The sequence below is a fragment of the Embiotoca jacksoni genome, unplaced genomic scaffold (assembly GCF_022577435.1).
Source record: "Embiotoca jacksoni isolate LCO1_2020_lvr unplaced genomic scaffold, fEmbJac1.0.p SCAF_3, whole genome shotgun sequence".
Taxonomy (NCBI): Eukaryota; Metazoa; Chordata; class Actinopteri; family Embiotocidae; genus Embiotoca; species Embiotoca jacksoni.
The window spans coordinates 22,646,266-22,659,139 of record NW_027185381.1 but is presented as its reverse complement, the minus strand read 5'-3'; the positions used below and the strand labels follow the sequence as shown (position 1 = coordinate 22,659,139).

The following is a 12,874-nucleotide window of genomic DNA, read 5'->3' as shown; positions in this document are numbered from 1 at the left end:
CGGCATGCAGCCAAAAAGCCAAATGTATTACTGTGACAACTATGAAACATTTATCAATATTTTGACTGTAAAAGCTGTCCTCTTCATATATGTTAAAAATCTGTTTCAAAATGTTTCATACTGATTGTACTTACTGTAAATCTGTGGTTTTCTGTCCTGCACACATAACATATTTTGCATGTGCGTTCATTCTGGAGGAGTGAGACCTCCTCTGTTTTTAAAGTCCCACATTTTCAGGACTAAGGACAGAGGATGTATGATGAGATGTAGGGCTAAATAAATGAAGTTTATTTGACTTGATTCATTTTCAGTTCACTAATCTATTTCTGAATTAAATGTTATAGCAGAGCACAGCACACAAACTAATCCAGTCCTGACCTTAAACTGATTGGTGTTGACAATGTTAGTTGATTAATGAAAAAGTCGATACACAAAAAGAGTAATTGACAATTTTGCTGCTGCTTTTCTCTCTTCTGTGTCAATTTAACCCTTCCGTTGTCCTCGGGTCAAAATGACCTGCAGCTGTGTTCAACCAAGTTCTATTTTATTTTTATATTTTCTGGGATCATTGGTATATAAAAATAAAAATAAAAAATATAAAATAAAATAGAACTTGGTTGAACACAGCTGCGGGTCATTTTCACCCTCGGACAACGGGAGCATTAAATAGAGTACCTGAGAACTGAGAACTCAGTTTTTAGTTGACCGAAAATGCAATCACCTTGTGAGAATTATTTATAAACTATTTTCTGACATTTTTTGCTCAGTATTTCCACATTAGAGACAAGGACAGGATACATGAGAAAAAAAGAGGCACGAAATGTGGAATAAAACTTGCTATCACATGGTATTCACTGAAAACACAATTTTGTGTTATATTAAATTGTCAATCCGACAAAATAGGTGATAAATAAATGAAAAATAACAACAAAAAAAAGTTTCAGCCCAAAACGGCCTGCATGTCACCTGTCCGTGCTGCTGACATTTGACCTCCCTTAACAGTGAAATTCAAGCACAGGCACACACATGCGAAATGTTCACACACACTCCAACTAATTATAAAGGTGCAACTCAAGTAGCATTAAGTGTGAAATCAGGTGGTTCGCAGCATGCCAAGTCATGCTTGAGTCACCACGGTAACAAATGTGTTCTTATTTATCAATCCCCCTAAGCTGATGTCAGCTGGTTTTCCACCGCTCAATGGTCATACATAAGCAATGAGAGATTGTCGATCATTCTCACATTATGGTCCATTGAAGAGATGGCTGATGGTGATGGGAATCTAGAGCGCTAATGTTTTCCGCTCACAAGCCTTCCTCGACTGCTCCTGAAACGTCCCCCAAGCATCGAGCTAACCGTCCCCGAAGCTTGCAGGACAGAAAAGGGCACCAGGACCACTGTGACTGTCCACATTAGTTACATTCTATCACACAATCGCACCTTTTTAGTCTGATGTTTTAAAGAACGAACAAAAGCTTTGGTCTTCGTGCTACTGAATTGTGAAGGCACTCATGATAAATAGGGTTGTGTCAGTGAAAAGGTAGCTTTAAACCAAAGTTGATAAACTTAAATGTGTAGGCTGGCCTCGCTGAAGGCCACGTTATTCCAAAATAGAAATGTAAAAGCTTTTGAGTATCTAATTTATCTTTGTTCCTTTCAATTGTGCATGTGCAGAGTATTGATTTAAGAGTGCTGTCTTTGCAGAATTTCTATGCATACTTTAATGAAACACTCTCACTCCTGCACTTTCCTCCTGCCTTCCTTATTCCCGCTATATCCCACTGACTGCTTTCAATTCTCTGCCTGTCACTTTTGCTCTTCCGTTTCCAACTGCACGTATTGTAAGCATATTCTCAACTTCAGCGCGGCACACGCACTTCCTCACTCTCACTTTGCATCTTTGTTTTGATCATCTCGCCGGGCTTTCTGTCATTTTAAAATTCTCTCAGTCACTTACTCCCAATCTTTGCTTTCCTTTCCATTTCCTCTCTCCTCCACCTGCCACCTGTTCACTTCATTCTTGCCCGTAAATAATACGAACAACAAACATCGACTACAAGTTAAATATTTTGTCTGAATTTGCTTTACTCTCCTCTCTCTCCAGACTTGAACCTTCACTACTTCTGGCAGTGGAGCGCCTTCGAGGACTACCTCCTCTTCTGCTTCGGCTTCACCGTGCTGTGTGCGGTCGTCACCTTGCTGCTGCTGGACTCCGCTGTGTTCGTGGAGACGCTGGGCTCCCTGGCTGTGGTGTTTGAGGCCATGCTGGGCCTCCCGCAGCTACTGCAAAACCTCCACAACCGCTCCACCAAAGGCATGAGGTACAGCACACTCCCAAGGTCAAACAAGAGCTCTGCCCAACCTCACCACTCACTGTACTCCCACTGGCATACAGAGGCACGCTCCCATATGGCTTGAAAGGTTCTCAGGGCTCACAAGAGCTCACTAACGCCACATGAGTGGTACTCTCATTATCTCTATTGCCCAAGGAGCCCGAGTACTTTCTATCCTCATAAACAAAACACGCTAACAAGGTCATTATAGTCATCGGAGCGCACATGAAAAAGAAAAAAGTGAGTAAAAGATTGGATAAACCCAAAGGATGAGCTTTGAACGGTTACATAAGCTCAGTCTGTTTCACTGACACATGGATTTAAATTTTACACAAAAAGGATTAACGTTACATGAAGTCCTTCTTTACATACACTATGTTTTAACTGCACTATTAGCAGAAAATGTATTCCCTGTAAAATCAATGAAAACACTTGGTCGCTTTCAAGAAATGTTATTGATAGATTTAATAAATGCTACATTTGAAGGTTTATATTCCCACTTTAAATTCAAGGTCACCTTGAATGAAGAGATAGACCGCAGGCAAACAAAAGCCTTAGTTTGCATTTTGAGACAATTATGCCCCTAATGGCACAAAACCTTCTTGCCAATTATGATCATTATTTCCACATTATACTGTGTGTGTGTGTGTGTGTGTGTGTGGGTGCATGCGTGTGTGTGTGTGTGTGTGTGTGTGTGAATTCGTCCTCACATCCTCTGATGGTCACTGATCGCTGATTAAAAGCCTGCAGAGATACAACAAATATTTAACTTTTCTTCTGTAGGAAACAATCTTTTTTTTTTTTTTTTTTTTTTTTTTTTCAGCAGGTGTTCAGGAAGTCAGGCTTAAGTTAACATGCGTACCAGGGGAGTGTGATGAGGAGAGGGAGGGCTAATATTAGGAACTCTCCCTGGGTTTGTTTTGGTTTTCCATATGTTGAATCAAATCTTCTTGTTACATACAAGACACAATGGCTATATATATATATATATATATTTTCACAGTCTCGTGAAGCTCAAGCTCATCAAATTGCAAGTTAGATTTTTTTTTGTGTGTTTACAATCACAAAAGAATGTGTAGTGGTGTTTGACATTGCTTGAACCAGATTAATAGTGCACAGCCACACTAGCGGCTCACTGAGGCTGCACCTCAGCACAGCGGTGCTTTCAACTAAACGCTGACACGCTCACAATGACAACGCTAACATGCTCATGTTCAGCTTGTTTAATATTTACCATGCTAATCGTGGCTAGCAGGTCACCAGGCTGACATTTTCTACTTACTGTTGGTATAAATTCCTCATTAATACAAGTGTTGGACGAATTAACATTTTACCTATGATGGCACTAAATGAAAAGTTAAGAGATCACCAAGATGATCATACTTATTTCTGAGCTTGTTGTCGATGTCTGTGTGTATTTTCCATTGATCCATTCAATAGTTGTTGAGAGAAATCCACCAGTTGTTTCAACTTGAATGTGTTCAGTTATAAAATGAAAAGTCACCCGTATGCGCTGGGTTTCAAGAAACACCTGAAATATCTACAGTTTTCAGTTTGCCTTTTGCAGCTGCATGTTGTTCCGTCTCAGCGTGCTCTTCTATATTTGTTTTTTGTTGATTTCTCAAAACATAGAAATCACGTGCACTTGGGAATAAAACGAGGAGGTGAGAGCGGCCTTGTTTCATGATGCACGCTTTGCTGTGAGAGGCGCTTCTTTTCACTGTGTGACAAGAGTGACAAGTGACAGACGTGACACGTGCTGTGTTTGTGTTCTCCACGTCTCTCTGAATGAACTGCCTGCACATATTTTGCTTAATACCACTCCATAAATACATGAAATAAGCTTTGGACCGTTTGTCTTCAAGTGAAGCGGCGGTGTTCTTAGGATTTACTGTTCTCTCTCAGTAATGTCCCACACTCAGCATGTCCTCAGGGTGTACATCTGGGCTTGCACTGCGTGTGATTGAGTTCAGAGTGAATGTCACGCCAGAGATTTCGTACGCAGTAACTCTACATTGGGTCTCTGAGGTGGCCGATGAGTATGTTTTGAACTTCAATTCCCTGAATTTAGATATTCAGCAGCCGCCAAAAAACAAAGCAGCCACAAACGTTTTTTTTCTTGTCCAACCGGATGTATATATTTATTTTAAAATACATTTTGCACTGTATTAGCAGACTACTTTCAGAAAATAATGAATATTTATCAACCTCCCTGTCGATCTAAGTGGCCTAATGACCATGCTGCCTGGAAACTGCCCAGTCACCACTTCTTAGATGGTTTGACCCTCGTCAGGTATACTTAAGGACTCTCCAATATGTCCAGCTAAGCTTGAACAAGATATTTCTAGATATGACGACGTGACAGATAGTCAGCACTTCCCTTCATGTTATCCCATGTGAAACCGTTACTTGTTGTTGTACAGCCGGATTCCCCCCGAGCCCCAATTACTGAAGTGTGATGCTGAGGGTATGTATCTGTTTCATCAAGGACTACACCCCCCCCCCCCCCCCCTTGCTTTTTCCAGGTCATCCAAACGATCGCCTTCAAACAGTCACATGTAGTGGAAAAGCAGAGTCGAGAGAAAGCAAGACTTTCAGTTACAGTCGTGTGTAATTACGCTGCCTGGCCACGGTTGACATTTTTCCATGTGTGCGTGTGCGTACGCACACTCGCACTCGTAGCACTCCTCCAGGGAAATCGAGGCAGGGGCAGAGTGTTGATGGAAAGATACGCTGAAAGAGAGGACGACCGGATGACGTTTACAGACTAGATAAGGAAAGTGCACTGGCGAGAAAAAGTAAGTGAACCCGCTGGAATTTTCCGCATTTATGTACACATTCATTTAAAAAATAATGTTCAGACATTCTTTCAAGTTACAATTATTCACAAGCACAATATATTTTAACTAAGAACACAGATAATTCTATTGTGCTCATATTTAATACATGATTAAAACATTTACAGTGCAGGTTCCCGCAGGGCTAACGACATCAGATGAAGCTAATTAGAGTCAGGAGTTAGAAAACCTTGAGTCCAATCAGTCCCACAAGATTGAAGGGTTAGAGCTACGCTGACTTACACGTGATACGATCACAAAGCCCAGAGACTGTCGCTTTGCACACGAACAGAGTGCATCGCAGTAATGTGATGTCAGCGGGAAGCAGTAACTTCAGCGAGTCGGTATTTGAAGTTACGTCACTTGAACAGCTACCGCACTTGTGTTACGTCTCAACATCCGCTGTTATATTCACTGTTACACCAGTATATAGTGAGAGTGTAACATGCTGTTGCAGTTTAAGAGGAGAGTTGTTTCTCAATATTCACTAAGCACAGCCTTAATGGAAATGCCAGGTTCACGTCTGACGGCGTTCGGTCGTTGAGTGAAGCTGTCATCGCATTAGAAAGCTCTCATTACTCAGATGGATGCTACAGTTGACTGTTAAAGTTGCGATTTGTTTATACAAACAATGTGTTTGTGTGTGCGAGGGATTGCTCAGCGCTGTGCGCTCGGCTGCCTGGGGAACCTGCCTGTTTTTCCTCTTCCTTCTCATTAAACTTTATCTATTCTGCTTCCCGGCCCATTCTCCTCTCCCTGCTCTGCACCAAAGCTGCCAACCTTCACTCAGTGACAGCGGAGGGCACGATGAAGGCGGCGGCGTGTCTGAGCATCAACATTATGCAGGCAAATACACTACTTTTTCCTTTCCCGGGACCATTTTCTCCGTCTCTCTTAATTCAATTGTTTATTGTCATGATTGTGACAACAGCAGTCAGGCTGCCTACACATACTCAGAAATCAGAAAAACTTGATTGATCCACGAAGGAAAATTGCCTTGTTGCAGCATAAATACCTCTCCGCTTTGTGCTGCATATTCAGCTCTTATTCCCCCTTTCTTTGTCCCTCTCTCTCCTACACCATCACGCCCAGTGGCTTTTTCCCCTGCTTTCAGTTCAGGGTAGCACCCTTCAAGCGTTAATGGCGTTCCTATTACCATGTCCCTTTGATAGCAGCATAATGGTAGTTTTTAAGGTTTCTCTTGAGGCAACCATTACTTCCAGGCCATAACGGCCTGTACTTTTACCTTTACAGTCTCATCCTGAGGGATGTGATGCGGACACTGTGATGGCCTCTAAGCAATTTGCGACCTGTGTGCCAGAGCTGTATCCCAGAGGAGCCCACAAGTATATGGTTGGCTACATATGCTGCTGCCACCCAGCAATAGAAAAAATCTGGAAAAAAAAAAAAAAAAAGAGAAACAAATTTACACATTGTCACTAGAGTAGCCCTCAATTCAATTTTCTGAAATATCTGAGTAGTTCTGACATTTGACTGTGCATATAAATGAAGTAAGTACAACGGATATACAGCAGAAATGTTTAATAATTGAAATACAATATGAATAGCTCACGAGATTTTCTCTATGCACACGTCCTCTTCCAACAGTGTCCTTAAGAGCATGTTTTCTTCTCAGAGTCAGAAGCCATCAGTATACACATACAGGGATCAGCCCTTAAATTGTAATTGTGTCTCTCTATGTGTCTATGTGCATATGGACATGCATTTAAGCGTGCTTATATTTAATGCATGGTAGAGTGTAAAGCACATACTGTATAATAGTATTTGCAAGAGTCTAGTTAACATCTTTAAAACAAATTCTAAAAGTCAGAACAGCACTTCTGTACCTGGGGCAACACAGCATAGGAGACCTCACATTTTCTTTAGTTATGCTGTGTAGGCATGTGGAGTACAGCAATTTTGGGTCTTTTGGCTGTGTCTATTTGTGTGAATACATTGATGAATTTACAATTACTATGAATATGTAAAGCACATACCAGAAATCTCTCCAGTACAAGATATATTCTTTTATATAACTGAAGCAGCGGTAACACTGGCTACAGCCATTCCTATTGGTTTCTATGTAAAACCACTAATGCACACAGTGATGCAACAGTGAAAAAGCAGGATTTTTTTTTGTTTGTTTGTTTGCAGCCTCTTAAGGAAAGAAATAAGCTGAAGTAATATACAAAAACTGCTAAACTCAGGGCACAGCAGATTCATTTGATGCACCATATTATTCTTGCAGGGTTCGTTTTGGAGTTACAAGCTGAAGGATCCCTTGTGTTGTCTTCACGTATGACAGTTTTAGACACTAAAAGTAAAGCGAGGGTGCTTTAAAATCCGGTAATAGTTCTTATTCATCTATTGACGTCATACAAAGTAAACAAAGCAAACAAATGGAATCAAATTGAGTGTTTTTGGTTTATTTGGTGTGACCATCACTTAGCCTTCAAAATAGCACCTCTCCTTGTTACGCTTATGCACAGGTTTTCAAGGTACCTGGCTGTTAAGGCTTTTGTAAGAATCTTGGACAACTTCCAGCTCTTCTGTGGATTGTCTGCCGTTTCTTTGTGTGATTATATGCCGACATGATGATCTTGGCTTTGTGGAGGTCATACCATCTGTTGTAAGACTTCTTGTTCCTCTTGTTGAAAATCATTTTTTATGACTGTGGCTGTATGTTTGGGGATGTTGTCTCATGCTCGAGAATAAATCTGAAACCGACCAGATACCTCCTTCCTTGTCGTTGTGTTGTGGATAAGAATCTAAAGTGACAAAAACCTTTGCACAGGGTTATAGGTTTTCAAGTGTTTAATTCCTCTTGTTGACTGTTTATGAAAAGTATATTTAATAGGACGAGAAGTTTCTTGTCTAGACCTATTTCCTACCAAGGCTATGTTTGTCATTGTGTTGATCCGAGTCAGCACAAGATGATCTCTACTAACTTTAAATTTTAGATTATAGATGTAATAAATATATATCCATATACTGTATATCCATTACCAACAGGCCATCTCATCTTGTATACATTCTCCAAAAAAAGTACCTAAATACCCTTAAGGAAACTCTGTGTAATACTCCTTCTCCTTGCCTCCCCTCCACTTCATTTTGTGAAGAAGAATTCATCTTTTTCTGGCAGGTTGGGAACTTTTCAGTGTTTGCCTGTGTGCGATCGATCAACATGCATAATTCATAGTTGGTGGGTTAAGAGCAGCTCGGCTTCTCTCTCGCCGGGCCCTTTGATTTCCGTCTCTCTATCTGCTCCCCTCGGGGAGAGCTGCAGCCCTGCTGCTCAATCACCTCACGCGCACCCTAGTGTGCGGGCGCACATATGTGTATCCACACATATAAACCACCATGCGTGGACACACGCATCACCCCAATGCACACATGCATAGCTGCGCTGAAAAGTATATGGAATCGGTTCCAGGAGCCTTTCGAAGCTTTAAACATCAGCCCCTGCTGCTTAGTGTGTCTCTGTGAATAGAGCTTTGTATCAGTATGATCAAATGATTACAGGGACTGTTTCACCCACCCACCCCCCCACTTCCCAACCCCACCCCACCCCACTCCACTCCATCCTCCCGGAAGGCTCTTTAAGTCTCACATCCAAAGTGTGATTCCCCACTCAAAGCTTTAAGCCTGCAGGGGGTTTTATTTGTGATCATCTGCCTGTTTACCTCCACAGCGTTGGTGTAAAATGTGCTGTATTTCCATCGAGATACTGCGGTCAACATTTTGCGTATTTGGTCATGGGAAATTCACCAAAAAAAAAAAAAAAGGCTGACAACTTTACCACAAGCCGATTTATTTGAAAATCAAGTTTTCAGGCAACAAACCTGTGCAGTCAGTGTGCCTCAGCCATAAATGGGAAAAGGGCTCATTCCAGTAATTTCATTATCATTGAATTCATTCCACAATGTTTCTGTTAAAGCTGCATGAAGCTGCGTTCTCTATCGTCTCAAGACTGCCTCTCCACTCGGTTACATGTGAAATTGTAACCGAGTGGAGAGGCAGTCTCTTTACTCAGAGAACCAAGGTTACACTGTAACCACACCTTACCTTCACATTTCTACTCTGGACTGCAGTCACAAATAGCTGTTTGTGTTGTGGCTGCAAATAACTTCCAGCATCCATCCATCCATCCATCCATCCATCCATCCATCCATTCATCCATCCATCCAGTGGTCTCTTGGGGAATGGACAAGGTGGCAGCAGAGGCTGCTGGGACAAGAAGATAACAAGACAACAGTTTACAGGAGTAGAGGAAAGAATGAGGGCTGAGGATGAAGTTTTAGAAGCAGGTTGATGGATGCTGAGAGGTGATCGTGAAAGAGGGAGACGGGGGATGTGATGAACGACCATAGAAGGAGACAGATTTGTATACAGATAAAGCAGCTGAGCGATGGGTTTAGAAAGGTGAGGGCGACGGGTAATTTGCAGGGATGTCAAAAGACATGAAACGGTCATACATTAGAGGAAGTCGAATAAAATACTTTGTAATGAAGTATACCTGCTGCAATAATTTAGCTGACGGCTGAGATCCTGTTAGCCTTCTGATCCTTGCCGTTAGAAGTGTTATATGGCTACACCAGTGCATGGAAACTGTTTGGTGTCTTGAAGGATTCCTCCGATCCAGACTTTGGTTACTTTAGAAACCCCGGGTCCCACTAACACGTAAAGATTAGGATCTATGGTTGTAACCACTGCTTGGCTTCAAACTGGTATTACGTATTAATGTAGTTATTGATTACAGCAGCTGTAGACAAGTTGATCAAACACGTTCCACAATCTTCCACCTCTCGCGTTGCAGCCTCGAATCACGAAGCCGAGCCCCTCCCACCAAATGAAGCACCAAACATCCTCGTGCATTTTGAAGAGCTTATCGCGGAACGTCAAGGTTGTCAAATGTTGTAACTAACTTCCGAGCCAACGTCTATTCTACTCGGCTAGTTATGTCTGAATGACAACTTCTGTGCGTACGTTGCCAAGCGAGTACGGAAGCAAGACATGTTGAGAGCGGATGATCGTAGAGTCACTCTGATTGGCTAGTTACGTACTAGCTAACCCTGATTGGTTGTTTGATTCAGGCTCGGTCTGGTTTTTAAAACATTAAATACAAAGAAACAGCTTCTCAGAGACACACATTTTTAAAGGGGCACTTTAGTTAAATATTGTTTGTTACATGTAATGGTCAATTTGTTATTTCAAACTAAATATCAAGGAAATAATATTTCATACTGCAGCTTTAATGTAGCATTTTGTAGGGGGATAATTGCCCCCTTTCTTTTCTTCTTTTTTTTTTTTTTACCTCAGTGTATCCAGTTGAAATGATGGTGTCGCATTTTTGCTTGACAAATGACTTCGCAGCTGTCATACATACATCTTTGCTGTCTGACTAATCAGCCAAGTGTTTCATCGCCATTAACGATCAGAAGTACTCATTTAATCCTCCATTAGGTTGAGGAAATTGCATGTTTAAATTGCATATTTTACCAAAAATAGTATTGGACATTTCTGCTGCATAAAATTGACCTTATATCCACCGACAATTCAGAGTTCAGTGGGTTTTATTCTGGTATCAAGGCGAAAAGGTCGGCGTAGAGGGTCGGCAGGTGGATCGCGGCGCAGCGTATCTGAATTTGACACCGGTAACTGTCTGCATCCTGCGTCACGCTGAAGTTTTATTATTACCCAGCTATTTGTTTTGTTACACCACCCAACACTTTTATCAGTTAAAATAATAAAGTAGTCACCCAAGAAATTATGGAGATTCTAAAACACACTGATATTGCCATTGGCATGAAAACAAAGGCACAAAGTTTGACCGGTTCTACTCACCATGGCGTAGACGTACAATTTTCTGTGGATTTGGGGATTATTAGTCACATAGCAATGGGTGTACTCCGACTTTGACCTCCAAATAAAGTGTGTCTGGTGGTGTTACGGTGACAGAGACTGAAAGTGCTCCCTTGATTAAAGGGGCAGAAAGAACTCAATGGACCCTCATTTTGTGGCGGTGGCAAATGTTTGGCAGCGTCCTCACCTTGAAATTCCCACTGCGGCTCATTTGCCCCAGGTATTTTACACCTGCATGAACCACAATAACACGTGCGCTTGGAGAGTCTCACACGGTCTGTGAGCTCTAGACTGTCTGCTATGTATTAGTCACGGTCATACGGCCCGGAGACTGCACCATGTTTTACAGTAATAGGTTTTTGGGGTTTCTTTTCCTGCAAGCAAACACGTGCTATCAGAGTACACTACGCTATCAGTGCTTTTTAAAACAATGCCCATCATCTTTTCCAGACGTGGCAGTTGTTTTAATCTGACCTTAATCACAGTGTCTTTGCTATACGCTCCGATATTGTGGGATATCTCCAAGTCTGCTTGAAACATTTAGAAACATTGCCGTCGCGGTTTAATGAATTCCTGTCTGGGAATAGCTTTGGGACTTTATGCTACAATATGCTGCACTGTAACACACAACTAATATAATTGATTTTACAAGTTGTAAAGAATGTCAGAAATGAACAAATACAAAATTCAGTGACATTTAAAGATGCTGCAGGCAACTTTTTGCAAGTATTTGGGACGTGAAACCAGTAAATTGCTCAAAAACACGCGCATGTGCTTTTCATTTCTTCTCTCTCTAGTTATCGCCCTCCGTCTCGGCCTCTGTCTCTGTTTCCCTTTCTGAGTGTCACTCAGCCCTGTTTCCTGTTGTAGTATTCCACTTATCCACTCCAGCTGCTTAGAAAGGTTAATAGCCAGCCTGACAACACTCGCTCAATACAAAGCACAATTACTGCCCGGCTCCCACACGGCTCAACCATCGCACAGTGCAATCAGACCACAGTTCACAGTTCCAGCCGTCCCTCTCTCATCTCGTGCCTCTTAGCTCAGGTGGAGGTGTCAGGACAGTAGTAATCAATGAGAGACTCGTCCAGGCTGAGCTGATTTGAACTGAGCGTGTGTGTGTGTGTGTGTGTGTGTGTGTGTGTGTGTGTGTGTGTGTGTGTGTGTGTGTGTGTGTGTGTGTGTGTGTGTGTGTGTGTTTGTGAGCCCGGCTGCCAGAGATGGACGACCTCAAACTGGTTGTTTTGTCTTTGTTCCTCTGCTCTGTAGTAAAGACTTCTTTTGTACAGATGACCCGCCCTCCTTAATTACATTGTTAATGACTCATCGTCGTTAATGATGTTTGCCGTCTCCTGAGCAAAGAAATTAGCCAAAAGGGGAGGTGGGGGGGGGGAGTAGAGAATTTGGCGGGGTGAGGTAGGGAAGGTTAGGCAGAGGGCGGGAGGGTAGCGGGAAAAACAGAGGCTGAAAGCAGGATAAACATAAACAAAGATTCATAGGAAACAGAGGACAAAAATGTTAACGGTGCAGCAAGTGAGATTTGTATGCAACATTTCCACCAGCAAGGTCTCTTATAGCTCTCTTCCTCATCTTCTATTTTATGATTCTCCATCCTCTTCACTATAGTTCGCTTAATTGTTCTTTGGGTGCACATATTACCACAAAGTGACGTCTTCCTTGTCAACGAAAAATCTGAATAAAACATTTAATACGGGGGCCACTTTATTCCAGTTCTTGCTGTAATTAATCATTTTTTTGCCACAGAAATATGGTTCACAGTGCTACAGGATATTCACTCAACCTGTCTCGCAAGATGTGTTTGTAAAGTCAAACACCAGAATC

At 42.0% G+C, this 12,874-nt stretch overlaps 1 protein-coding gene across 1 annotated transcript in view; it reads left to right on the top strand.

Annotated features, from left to right (window-relative positions):
* The window catches only part of LOC138206514 (solute carrier family 66 member 2), a 46,015-nt gene that overhangs the window by 25,249 nt on the left and 7,892 nt on the right, over positions 1-12,874 (top strand). The window contains exon 4 of the mRNA XM_069163277.1: positions 2,105-2,321. Coding sequence (XP_069019378.1) covers positions 2,105-2,321 — 217 coding nt within the window. The remainder of the gene's footprint in view (positions 1-2,104; positions 2,322-12,874) is intronic.